This window comes from Patiria miniata, unplaced genomic scaffold, assembly GCF_015706575.1.
Source record: "Patiria miniata isolate m_02_andy unplaced genomic scaffold, ASM1570657v1 HiC_scaffold_3, whole genome shotgun sequence".
In the NCBI taxonomy this organism is placed as follows: Eukaryota; Metazoa; Echinodermata; class Asteroidea; order Valvatida; family Asterinidae; genus Patiria; species Patiria miniata.
In genome coordinates, this window is record NW_024037069.1 from 31,553,039 (window position 1) to 31,567,645 (window position 14,607).

Consider the following 14,607-nt stretch of genomic DNA (forward strand, 5'->3'; position numbering starts at 1 on the left):
GAGTCCGAGTCATCATGGTCGAGTCCGAGTCATTTTCCAATGTGACTCGAGTCGAGTCCGAGTTCTGGACTCGAGTTTCACAACACTGACGTTTTCTATGACCAATTTGAAATTCATGTAACATTATGCTCCCTAGAATTACTTAAACTGACATCATTTTTTTCTGTTCCTTGGGTTGGTTTCACATCAACAGGAGCAGTTCATCCTATGCTACGAGGTGATCTACCAACATTTTGAACGGTTCCAGCACTATTACGAAATTTTATATGTTTTATTTAAACAATAATGTACAATTTAAGTCCATTTCATTTTTTTTCTCTACAGAAATGTATTTCAAGTAAGGCCGAGACTCTATCCTCGTACAGAAAAGAGGAGAGGCTTTTTTTTAAGTCTAAATACGTGTACATGTACTTTTAATATCTATTTATGCTTTATAATTGTTTTTTTTTTTTAATGTTGTAAATGTCATACAATTCAGTTTCTAACTGCTATATGTCATGTTTTTAAATAAACCATAAACCATATTACATCCTCCTTTAAGAAACGTGAAACATCTTCATCAAATCTGGGAACAGTCTTCTCCGAAACTGCCCTCTTTTACTGTTTAAAAAAAGGCAGTGGATATTTTGCCGGAGACGGCAAACCTTTAGTAAACGTTTAGTTTGCCGGATATGCACTGAACATGCGCAGTTACTGTTTTTTTGTACTTCTCCGGTGACAAATTTTAGTCTGGCTCCATGCCAATATTGTCGTTGTAACCTCGTATTCACAAGATGGGATTCAGACCATTTTATAATTTCGGACTTTATTTCCCTTTTAAAAAAAATCCTCCAGAGCCTCAAATCTGAAAAAGAAAATGTAATACTCTGCAATAAAATGTTTGAGACATGTTAAAATAATAAAAGAAGAATATTCTTATTTATTTGGGGATGGGGAATTTTTTTTTTTAAATGTGGCGAGGATCGGGATCGAACCCGAGTCATCCCGCTCACTTACACTAGAGCTTTTGCTTAACCACTTCACCAAACGTGCTACGTACAGCGCCCTCTGTTGATATGGAATGCCGCCGGCAAACCTTTAGTAAACGTTAGTTTGCCGTCATTACCTCCGGCAAAATATCCACTACCTTTAAAAAACGGCAAATCAGTTGTTCCCTTTCTCCAGCCATTTCAATGAAATGAGTTACACAATACAGTGGCACAGTAACATGTATTTCGATACTTACACAGATTTGTACATTTTATTTTGAGCACAATCGCAAAAGTGAAATAATCAAATAAAAATAAATGATAAACAACATAGGCCAATAGTAAATATTAAAATTAGTACAGCCAATGCATAAAGTTATGCGCCATTCTTGTTTCATACATTAATTGTCTATAAATTTAAGGTATTTGATGATAATTTTTATTCCAAGGTCTTAGGAAGATCATTATCTATGAGCCATAATGCATGCAGCACTTACCAGCAATAATTAACGAGTTAATACTTGTTAATTGCTTTTCAGTTGTGTTCAATTGGCCGTGACAGCCAGCCCAGATGGTCTTTCGGGGCAAAATGCATCAGGCAAAATGCCTTATTCCCACTCCATCAAGCCAATGTCTTTTCGCAAGGGAAAATAATCTGATGACAACAGTGGAAAGGCCAGGCTGTTTCTGAGCGGGGGAGCGTTCTGACTTTGAAAGTGACGTTTTTTCAATCTCCAATTCATTTCACTATCCTTAAAATAAATCCTCAGTTGCAAATATTAATTTTCGCCCATCTGGCATCCGAGTAATAAATCTACATAATTGTACATTACACAGATGCAAATTATCATTGTATATTCACAGATGTTAGTATGAAGAACACAACCATATCTATTAAAATATATTTACACAAGTTTACTTAACAAGTTCCGCTTTACGCTTATCAGAATGAGAAAATGCAGAAATTATTCAATAATTGTTATATTTGAAGCGAGAAGATTAGCGCAAATGTTGCTCCCGTGTACAAATCGTAAATCTGTTGAGACTGCATTTTTGACTTAAAGTAGGCTCAATAATGACAAGTGGAGAACAGAAGTCCAATGTGTAAATAAATTATACTCGCCTAACTTCGAACTTCCACTATGTTGTCAAATTGAAAAAAAAGTCTGTAGTCTAAACAGATATTCATGCAGAAATATATCCACATTATTGTACATCACAGTGCGTCAGAAGTTAAACTACGGGAGATTATCACATTTGATTTACCTGTGACGTCATACCAACGAGCAACCGACTACGGCTAACACTAACATTAAATCGTCTTTGCATGTTATTTTGTTCACAGTTTACGTCATCACTTATACACAATCACATTTAAAGAGAAACAGGTGCAGTGCATGTTTGCTGAACGTTGCCATCACGTGATAACATTCAATTTGTAAACAAAGGTAACATGGTCTGTAATAAAGTGGTTTATATCTATAAAAAAAAATGATAATAATCGAATGAGATATGTTTGTATTATATAACGACTGACATGAACTTTCTTTGATGGCATATTATTTACAAAGACTTAATTTTTTTAATTTTAAAGTGAAATTACATTCTCATCGAATTTCCAAATTTAATACAAGTTGTAAATATTATAATTCATCAAAAGGAAAAACGATCAGTTGCTGTGATGATAGCAATAACAAATCTTCGACGGATAGTGTGCAAGTCCAAAATATTGATTAGAATCATCAAATTACAAAACTGTGTTTCACTAATCTGTGAGCCAAAGTTTGCTGAAATAAATTATTAGAATGACCAATGGTGGCCGTTACATACTAAGATTGCTATTAATATTATTATTTGTATTAGTTATTATTATGAAAACAAAAAACTAGGACCTTCGTGAGACACTTTAGCATTACAAGTTATACCTTTGGGAGACATGGAATTAGGGAGACATTTCAATGTCTCCCTTATGCTTCAGCCCCTATTTAGAGGCAAAAACTTTGTGTCTTAAATAGGCTAGATCGTGGTCCTATTCGTAGAAATACCAACATTCGTGGGGGTAGGGGTAATTAAAGTTAGAAGAAATAATAATAACCGGAAGAGTGATTAGGGAGACTTTCCCATAGATTTGTGCACATTTTTGTTTTCAACTTAAATGTGCCCTAATTTTCCCTTGTCCTTTTCCCACGAATGTCGATATTTTTTACTAATTAGACCACAAACAACAAATATAACCTAATTGCGACAATGAAATTTTGACCCAGTTATGTGTCTCCCTATTATCGAAAAAATACGATAACGTGTCACTCTAATGGTACATTTAGTAATATATTTATTATTATTATTAAGACAACATGAGTTTGCGGTAGCACCATGTGAATAAATCTCTTTTGTGAGTATGTGTGGTTCTTTTCAGAACCACACATACTCACAAAAGAGATTTATTCACATGGTGCTACCACAAACTTATATTGTCGTAGTATCTTTCCACCATGCAAACCTTCAAATCTCATATTATTATTATTAGAAGTAGTAGTAGTATTAATTTTCAAGGGGATGGATAAGACGTTGTTGGCAACGTATATGTACGAAAGAACACAGTACCAAAGGCCTGAAGAAATGCATCAAAATAGTCGATACTGAGTGATGACATTGTTTAGGAAACTCAAACAAAAGTGTGAAGTGTTTTTTCCATGATGAAAAACAAATGACATTAGTCAGTCGTGGGGGAGGGTAGCCAGGCAACCGATCCCTTGATCCGCCCACGAGATGAGCATGCGTTACTACATCCGACGGACGCAGTTCATACCACTAGATTGCGACCACGAGTCGGAGTTTCCACGATGCCGTGACTTGAGCCTTTCGCGCGGTTGAGTTGAAAACGAGGTCAGACTAGCAGGCCTCGTACACTTGAATAGGTTCGTATGTTAATAGCTCGGCAACATTCACGATATCAACATGACAAGTTCTCTTTTTGTGTATGTTATTGGTTTCCATCCCAGATAGATAAAGAATGAATATATAGTTACGGTGCGGTGAAGCGGCCGCTAGCATCAGCCTGCATGCAGGACAGATTGGCGGGAAACGCACGGGCAGGACGCTCACAGATCACAGAGTGATCCCAAGTACACCCCGTGTCATCCCAACTACCGTCCGCTGCATCCCACAGCTGCACGCAAAATGCATTAATACCAGTCGGTTCCCCCGGCGCCCACTTGGTGTATACACACTCCTTACCTCCATTGCCTGGCTGCACGTACCTGCCTTCCATCGAATCGTGCCTGCAACCGATCCAAAGACTTCCTTTGAGAGAGTTCTCCTTGAACATTTGCCAAATCAACTGATGCTCTTCATCGGAATCGGGTACGGCCATGCTGCCGCTCATACCAGAGCAAGTCGCTTGAGCTTCGTCCCACGTCATGGTGTCATCGACGAGGCAATAGTAAGACCCGCTTGCCCACTCCCACTGAGGACAGAGGCCCGCTACTCCACCCACAAGAACGATGAAATATAGTATACCTGTGTCCATTGTTTTGCGTCTGTACAAACCAAATAGCGTTTAAGCTGAAGAAATCATCCACAGATTACTCACATTAAATGTCGGAAGAAAGCTGCATGTGGGAAAAAACAACTTACTATTGCAGCACTTATTATACTGCTCTCCAGCTTTTGCATGAACTAACAAAAACTGACTTTGCAATAATGTTTATCGTATCCCTGGCCAAACCACTTCATTATAGAAGGCAGATGTTTGCTGCTGAGCTATATAGTGCGTCCCTTGGTATTATCATCTTTGTTTCTTCGGGCATAAAGGCAACTAGACTGGTCCCCCAGGCCTGTAATCAGCTCCCATGCGTAAGCTTCTGATTGGTCCTCGTTTTTGCTCGCAGAGTAAACGTTGTGCTATTGTTAGAGTTCTTTGCAATGACGTCATTTACGCACTGGTTACCTGTTTAGTGCTCTTAGGCCTAGAGTAGTGTGTTTCCATTGGGAAAAAAACATTACGAAACTCATTGGGAATAATTTTACAGATGGCCTGATACCAGAGTCCTGTCTTCACTTTCAGCAAGGTCGTCTAACAAATTGCCTTGAACGGTTACCAGGCAACTCAGGTATGCGGCAGAACGCGGCATGGACAATACATTTGCGGAGAAACTTGCATGTAATTCACAGGAGAACGTTGTGACAAATGATAACGTGGAAACTATAATTCACTCGTTCTATCGTCTGATCAGTACAGGTAATATTGATAGGCCCTGCACACTAAGAGAAAATAATAGTCATCAACGGTCAAACATTACAAGTAACTATATGAACAATCTTACAAAAAAAATGAAAAGGCCAGTTTAAGAGCTAATTGTGTTTTATGTTTGTTCGCAAGACCATTTGAATATTCTTTAATGTCTCGGTTTTAATTCAATATTCTTTGATAGTCAAAAGGAAAGAAGAGGTATTCTGTTATAATCGTTCAAAGTAGGATAAACTTAAATCATTTTTATGAGCAATACCAAAAAAAAAGGTCTTTGCATTCAGTGTATGGTACCATGTGGTGTGCTATGCATCCACCGAGTCTCGGTCATGGGGTTTTGATACGGTGGATATATTTTCTTTTTAAATGTCGAATATATTTCGTGTAGTTTAAACTCCCCGTAGGCGAACAATTCTCGTTGCATCATTCACTACTGCACTGGAGTTTAAGAGCAGTCTGCGATACGGGGAGCAGCATCTACTAGCACACCAGCTGCCACCGGCGTGATTGTACCCCCTCAGCGATGAGAAGTGGAAGCTAACTCAGCTTGTCGCATGTCTTAGACTTGTCTGTAGAGTCTTCAGTGATTACGTCTCTGTTCCTTAGTCAGTTCTCTGTCTCCCGCGACAGATTTGTTTCATCTAAACTATATCTTCAAGCTAACAGAGGAGGCAGTGTTTCAGTTAAAATTGGCTACAACGTCCATTTTTTTTATAGACATGACAATTCTTAAGCAAATGACAATGTTTGCATCTACTTCTCTACTAATACAATCAGCGAAGTAAAACACTGAAATTTATGATTCTTTCTTATATCAACACAGCTTAAATGATAATTTGCTTGAAGCGCCTCATTCGCGTAAGTCAAAGTGGTAGCAGTTTTCGTCATTGTCAACCACCATGCTGGCGTCGTGCGTTGTCTCGTACAACTGGCAGATCTTCTCTCCGTGGCTGACCTGTCGCAGATTGAAGGAGCGGCATCGAGGCTCATCCCGGCACGCCGAGCCGCACGCGATGACACCCTCAGTGGGGAACTCCTGGATGAATTGACCGGTCAGGCAAGGGGACGTCTTGAAGCGGCCGTCTGCATCAACTTGTAAGCAGAGGAGCTGTGACGAATCCCCCACCTGGGATGTTTCGCAGATGGCATGGAAGAGATGCTCGCACGGTTGGTCTGCCCACTCTCCGTTTGTCATCGTTATCCTTCCGCAGGATCCACTTGGGTAGTAACCTCCGTTGGGCTCGCCCGTCGCCCAGTTGATGTACCCACTAACCTTCCCATCATGCTCCACGCAGCTCCACTTCCCGTCTGCAGGCTCCGGCCTACTGCAACCGATCCAGAAGTCGGTAGGTGCATCGGATGTTGACAGTGCCTCCTCCACCATCCCCCAGATAGCATCTTGCTCAGCCTGCGTGCTGGACATCGCCAAGCCGCCTCCGAGATCTCTACACTTATCATCTACTGCCTCCCAGGACCGTGTCTCATCAACCAGCAGACGGTAACAGGACAGGCCGACTTTCTGCCAAGAGGACAGGCAGCGTCCCGTACGACCAAAAGAGATAGATACCAAAATGACGAGCAGCAGGAAAAATAATGCTTCCTTCCAGGCCATTTTGGTATGTAATGCTGCAATCCTTGTGATGCTGTACCTACACTGCAGCAACCGATACATATCGATGTAGGTAGGCTGGCATCAATCGATGCGCGTGGTAAGGTCTAAGACACACGTAACTATGGTGATTTAATTTCCATTTTTACACTTTAACTCTACTTTCATTAGAGAGATTGATGCCATTTAGACGAGGCGCCAGAAACATTTTCTCTAGGCCATCATGATAACAAATGCTACAAACCCTGGGGTGATATTCGTCTACAATAGCGTCTAGGTAGTTATTCTGGTACCGATCAATCCCTAGATAGAGGCCTAAGTCATTTGTTGCTATGGTAATTCATCGACCTTTTCACACGATAACCCTGACGTTAATACGAGCATCATGACTAAATACCACTTGTGCCTTCCGTAGCCGCCGTACTATTAATGAAATTGACTGACGAGATGGAAGCTAAGACCACGTGGAATTAAACATCGAGAAATTCAACAATATTGGCTTTCATTTTTATTCCTCTTCAGGCTGACTCTAGCCTCGGTTCATATTGAAATTGATTGTGACGATATGAAAAAATTGAGTATCTATGCTGGATAAAATATCGAATATTTTTGGCCGACTTGATATTGATTATTGTTAGCCTACTCTTTTGGCTTTCTAATGGTTTCAGTTCGTGCATGCAAGGTTACTGGTATCACATCATTCATCTACGTCACTGACGACTTCCAACGGATTTTTTTGAGTGCTCAAAATCTTAAATAGGGTGCATAACAACGTTGAGGCTTAAGCTCAGTGGCAACTGTACACTTTGAAGAAAAAAAACAGACAAACATATGAACAATTTTAGGGTCTCGTAAAGGATTCCATTGCTAATACACGTACAAATGGGTATCCCACAGCAACAGCAATGTTCAGTTCTCAATATTCACAACACATTTTGTACATCAAATGAAAATGTTCGCTTCTACTTTTGCAAAGTTACTCGGTTGAGAAAAACATTGAAATAAAATGCATTCCTTCTGACATTTTATGCAGTAACTGTTTTGCAGGTTTCTTATTCGCGCAGGTCAAAGTGACACCAGTTTTCGTCTCCATCATCAACCGCCATGCCTCCGTCGTGCGTTGCCTCGTACAGCTGGCAGATCTTCTTTCCGCGGCTGACCTGTCGCAGTTTGCAGGAGCAGCATTGAGGTTCATTCCGGCACGCCGAACCACACGCGATGACACCCTCAGTGGGGAACTCCTGGATGAATTGACCGGTCAGGCAAGGGACGTCTTGCAGTGGCCGTCAGCATCAGCTTGCAAGCAGAGGAGCTGTAAGGAATCACCCACGTGGGATGTTTCGCAGATGGCATGGAATAGATGCTAGCACGGTTGGTCTGCCCAGTCACCACTTGAGGCATTTATCCTTGCACAATACTCAATCAGGTCTTTGTCTCCGTTTGGCTGGCCCCTCACCCAGCTGGTGTACCCACTCACCTTCCCATCATGCTCCACGCAGTTCACTTCCCCTTCTGGTGCCTCCTTTTTCTGACAACCGATCCAGAGGTCAGACACTGAGGTAAATGATGCGATCGCTTCCTCGACCATCCCCCATGCCATCCTGCTCAGCCTGCGTGCTGGGGACTGCCAAGCCACCTCCGAGATCTCTGCACTTGTCAACTGCCTGACCGTAAGTCTGGAAGAAATCGTTCGAAAACTTCCCCAAATCTATGTATTTATATTAATTTCTAGGAATTTCTTCAAGTTATTTTTTCACGAGTTGTTGAACATATCGTCTAAATATATTCCGAATTTCAGCTTAATCTGTTGTTGCAAACGCTTGTGTTACACCTTACACCAAGGAAAATTTCGACAAGGATTTTTTTCCGACCCAACACACATGCAATGTTCAGCAAAGCGCCGTAGGCGCCATGGTTGACCGATTTCGGCCCGGCAACACAATGACGACGGGCATATTAGCATATTCATTAGCATCACTCGGCGTGACTTGGCGTGGGTCTCGGTATCGACCAATGGAAGCCGGCAAAGAGGTTGATATTTATCAGTTAATAACTCGTGAAGGAGGCTTTATAGCAAATTTTTACTGCACACCGTAATGAATAGGAACCTTATTAATATTCGTGAGTCTTGACGCCAGTGATACAACTTTCAAAAATGCACGTGGCCAGGCCTACTTTTCCAATTTCAACGAAAAGTATCACAACGATTATTAGCACATACTTGGATCATTATAAGGGAAATAAACCCTGAAAGTTGCATGAAGATATACGGTCTTCCAAACGGGAAAAATTAATTTTCAAAGATTTCGCCCGCCAACGTGAACATGTCTGTGTGCATGTAGTTTCATTCAAAATAAAGTGTTACGTAACCTTCAGAAATCGCCCTTCGCAACGAAGTCAAACGCAGTCATGCAATCTGTGACCGTTCTCACAGACCATATAAATAGCAGACTCCTCAACCAATAGCTTTGCAATTCTTGCTCAGTTAGTTGTATTATTGTATTGTATCCTGTGGTACGTGGACATCAAGGCAGCCTTCGACTTTGTAGACCGTGAAGCCAGCTTTGGGATAGCCTCTCCTCAAAGGGAATCCTAGACACGATTTTAATTAGATCTCACCAAAGCTCTACACTCAGACACAAGAGCCAAGGTCAGGGTTGGCAACGACATATATCTCCCTCCTTGACTTCTTCCGGAGTTCGGCAGGGTTGCATGCAGGCACCCACCTTTTTCTGCTCAGCCATGGACACAATCCTGTCACGGTGAGAGGATTCACTGGGAATCGATGCACGGGCGTAGCAAGGCCTTTTTGGTCATGTTTGGCGCCTCGAAGCTCCTGCCCCTGCTCGTCTTACCCTTGATGCTGACGTCTAGTTCCACCTTGGGCAACGGCCTGCCACCTGGACTAGGCCTCGTCGTCCCCGGCTTACTTGGCTTAAGCAGGTTGCAGATGCTGTGCAGCTGTCACCAATCGAGTGCTGGTCCCTTGCCCTTGACCGAGGTTGGAGGTCACTACGCGCCCCTTTGATGGTCAAGTGCAGCAGTAGAAGTAGTAATCCTGTGGTAAATTTTTTTTTTAAATCAATAAATATGCTGCATATCTAAGAATATCAAAAATAATATGTTTATTTGCAATCAATTACAAACTGGACTTTTCCAAATCTGAATTTAGCCACCATTTCCTTTTCAATCACTTTTTTTTTATACCGGTGTAGGCCTATGGCACGTGTTTTATAATGACATTATCAATTACTATAGCAACCGAGCAGCTTTGGAAAACATCTTGTAAACGGAAAAAAGGAGGTCACTATAAGCACACGTTTTAATCCAAGTAATCGTATTTATGAAAGATGTACGTCCTTGATAATTTTTTTCAGTTTTTTGTAAGTTGTTTTGCTAGCATTATAAAAGCAAACTTTTGAATGAGACACCGAACCAAAACAATCGGCCCACGTTTAGTTTCGATTAGATTAGATTAGATAAATGGTTTATTAAATCAGCTTTCTCGCCACCTGTAGCGGCATTGTGTGAAACTGTAACAATAATAAGAACACATTAATATAACAATATTTAAAAGTAATCATTACAAAGAATGGAGGAACAGAATTTGGTTGATGGCAGCAGCTGAACAGCGCCCTCACAAGTTCAGTAGTGATAATTAATTTCCAAATACATGTATTAGCGTACCGACAATAATTCAGTTCTCGCAGCCTAAGTCTGGTTCCTGCCCCTATCAGAATCGATATTGTGGGGATCAGGAACCATAGCAATGTGGATCTGTTATCACGCAAGAAGCAACGACCAAACAAAGGGTGGGGAGAAGGTTTTTTCGTTAAAATTTACATTTTACTGCAGTTCTTTTAATCGTTTATTTGATTTTATTGTAGAATTAAATTCAATGTAAGTGTTGGATAAACAGATTTTAAGCTGTTTGTTTAATTATTGGCTTCATCTTTATTTTTGAATTAAGCGAAAGAGTTCCTTACGTAAACGATTGATGAGTGAGTTCTGTTGTACAGGCAGGCTTATAACATTTCACATCACTTCTACATGACATCAGGCCCAGCGCACAGTCTAGAAAAAGAACTTGACAACAAGGCGGGGATCATGGGCGTTCGTCTCCAAATTTGTTTGCATCGTTGCTATTCCTTGGAGAATGCAAAGGTAGATTTAGCATTGTTTGCATTTTTCTGTACCTAAAAGATTTAGGAAAAGAGCGATTAATCACCCATATTTTGCGGTTTGATTAAGAGGGAAGTAGAAAGATGTGACTGTATATGCGCACACTCAAGGGATTTTGAGCATTAGTCTTTCTTAGATTTAGCCCTTCTTCCTCAAAAGGGCGAGACTCTCGTGAACTCTAAGCGAAGTACAACCGATAAAAAAATCCCGCTTGTCTTTGTTCTATACCCTACTATACCCACAAATAAAACACCCAACACTCAAGCGGACTCTTCTGAAACATTGACGTTTGGTCAGCGAAAATGAATGTGTATCTGAATGCACTCTTCGCGACCGAACCTATTTGGCATACAACGGCACAAAAAAAAACATAAATTATGACCTGGTTCGGTCAAGGATTAAATCATTTCCACAATTCAACAAAAAAAAACAATCTGGATTAGGAGAACGTGCAAATCCTATTTGACTTTCTCGAAGAATAAAAGTAATATACATGCATAATGCTCAGTAATTAGGTACGGATTTCGAGACAAACTAAAAAGTTGAATTCCCCTTACTCTGTGACCATTATAAGAAATACTGACACCCCATCAGATATTCTTTACCATCATGAGCAGAGAAGTGAAACATAGGAAAAAAGATGAAATATATGGTGACTGATGAATTGCGAATAGCACAGATAATATACACGTATAGCTCTTTTCATCACACACACACCCATGTTTACGTGACATACCAAGTGTGGACTTTCCATTGCTTTCGTGTAGTTAAGAAAAACCAGTGAAAATGTTTTCTTTCTATGATTCCCTTTAGTGTTTCTCTTCATTCTCTTAACCCAAAAATGCCTCTGAACATGTTTCCAGAAATGGGGAAACAGTGTGTCGACTTGCCCAAGTCCACACAACGTCTCCTCTACCTGGTTTATGTGGACCTCTTTTGTTCGGAAGTCCACACAGTGACGTAATGCCTACACACACACACACGCATACTGAAATTTGTATTCTTGTGGAGACATTTCTTTGTTCTCGTGTAGTAAAATTTGCGAGTTTGAAAGTGAAGTTTCAAAATGCTCTTATTTTAACCAGAATTAATTTCCTTGGCTGAAATTCGGACTTAATATCCCTTTTCCAAAACTCTTCCATTTGCAACTGATCAACCCACCTTGGAAATTCCTTGAATGAATAACATCTTTAAATTGGGACAGCATAATACCGGTCTTAATCAAATCCTTAAATGAATAACATCTTTAAATTGAATTTTACAAACCACTCATGTACATAACAAGCCTTGGATTGCGTCGCCTACACAGAAGACGATTTTTTAAACTCCTTGCGAATTATTAAACGTATATGCCCACAGGCGGTTTATGTGTTGACAACTTAATTTAACCCAACCGGAGACTGGCTAATAAGAGAGTAATGAGGTGAACCTTCGCACATTAATAACAAATAAAGACCACGACGGTTCAATGATTCAATAATGAGAAAACCTGGATGAGGAGAGCCGACGCTTATAAATAACAATAGAACACGACGGTTCGGTGACTGAATAATAAAGCCTGGATGAGGCGAACCATCGCTTGTAAACTAGAACACGACGGTTCGACGGATGAAATAATAAGAAAGCCTAAATGAAGAGAACCGTCGCTTATAAATAACAAGAGAACACAACGGTTCGGTGACTGAGTAATAAGCCTGAATAACGTGAACCGTCGCATCTTAATAACAAGACCATTGGCAGCTCTGAGTGCAAATTCGTGAGAAGGTTCCAATAATGGACACATTTCACATAATCCAAACCATTGTTGGAACACAAGCATAGGCGTAGCCAGCGCGGGGGGGGGGGGGGGCGGTAAGGGGGTATTTACCCTCCCTCCCCCCCTTTTTTCTGAACAAGTGACCTTTTCTAAAACGAAGTGGTGTCTTTTTTGTCACATCTGCCGTTTTGGGTGCTTTTTCTCCGAATTTAGCACATGTATCGCCCTGAAAAGCACCATTATATTGGCCCTTTGTGTGCATAATTGTCGGTTTTGAACAGCGCCCCCATTTCACAACGGATGTGCAAGTGCCCTTTTCAAAAACATTTACCCCCCCCCCCCCCAATAAAAATGACAGTGCTACACCCCTGAACACAAGTGATGATTCAGTTTCCCAATGAAACCACGAAGATTGTTTACATGATTACATGTCCAAGTCCGTCTTGGTTAATAAAGTCACTGAAAGTCTACCCTTTCCATATTGCTAGTGAGCATTTTAGCCCCCTGTGCATTGTTGTAGTAACAAATGCTAGAGTTTACAAGAGAGAGTGGGAGAAAAAACATGCTAAGTCGCTTTAGTTGATTTGAATAAATTAATTCATGCTGAATATGTAACATAGCTTGTAATTAGAAAACTTAAAGGGCAATAAGGCCAAAAAAGTCTCCGGTTTCTGGTATGCGCGCGCGTCGCCGTAGCCATGCGCGTCGGCAAAAAAAAAAAAGTTCAATGTAAGATGATGTCTAAAAACTGCAAAACTCACTGGTTTGACTGGAATCCTGCTGCTGCTCATTTTAACGTGTTTTTGATGGGGTTACGATCGAGTATAAGCTTTATGTGGCCACTCTGGGCTCCCACACATTTTGCATTAAATTTAGTCGGCCATTATTTGCAGTCATCAGCCGACATTTGAAGGAACAAAAAAGTCAACAACAAAAAAAGCCGCCTCGTCGCACCACTTTTGGGGCAAGCTACATACCAGAAATCGGAGACTTTTTTGGCCTTAAAATGTACTGTTAAAAATGCAGTCCTTCAAAATGCACCTTTGTGTTCCATTCATAGGCCTAATTTTAATTTTAATTTTCGGTTTGCCATTTTCAAGGGTATGATGTGCATTTCGGATATTTATGCTTTACTTGTTTTACTGCAGCTCATAAATATTTAGTAGCTTCGTTGCCTTTTAGTTGAGTAACTGCCTTGTAGTTACTCCGGCCTTCGTAAATTTTGCAGCACGAGATATTCAAGTTCTTCGTCGTCAATGAAATAGTCTGGTGCCAACACTCTTTAATATGTCTTTACTGCAGTAGTTAGTTACAAGGACTACAACAACAGACAAGTGCAGTGAACTTATTCAAGTGAGAATTTCTACGCGAGCTCATTAGCATAAAAGGTACCCCCCCCCCCACAATTTCTGTTGAAAACGTTCAAAACGGAGACCGTTTGACTTTAAAAACGGTGGAATTGTGTAAATGTAGCCAAGGATCAACTCCATGGTTTTTGGGCTTCCATCTGAGGACAGGCTTGATAAAATTACGGTTGAAAAATGGGTCCTATTTGCCTGAGAAAGTAGAAGGACGCCACTTGTAAAATGGCTACATGCAGACTTGGGAACTACCACTTTTCGGGAGGTGATTTTGTTTTGGTGTGAATATTTAAAAATTTAATTGGCTAGTCTACCCAAAATTAAAAAAAGAAATTAAAAGATGAAGGACAAGACAATAATTTAATTTTTGTTTGAGAAACCCAAGTGGTGTCAGCTTGCATGTTAGTTGGCCCTGAACTGTGTTAATTTGACACTGTTTTCAATGGGGCTTGAATTGGTTCAGTGCACCCAGACAGGTTCCG

The 14,607-nt window shown here is 40.6% G+C and overlaps 1 protein-coding gene across 1 annotated transcript; it reads right to left on the bottom strand.

Annotated features, from left to right (window-relative positions):
• Window positions 1-3,993: 3,993 nt before the first annotated feature.
• LOC119736680 (hepatic lectin-like) lies at window positions 3,994-4,389 on the bottom strand. Its single transcript, XM_038210696.1, has one exon. The coding sequence runs from the start codon at window positions 4,387-4,389 to the stop codon at window positions 3,994-3,996; it is 396 nt and encodes a 131-aa protein (XP_038066624.1).
• Between the last annotated feature and the right edge of the window lie 10,218 nt (window positions 4,390-14,607).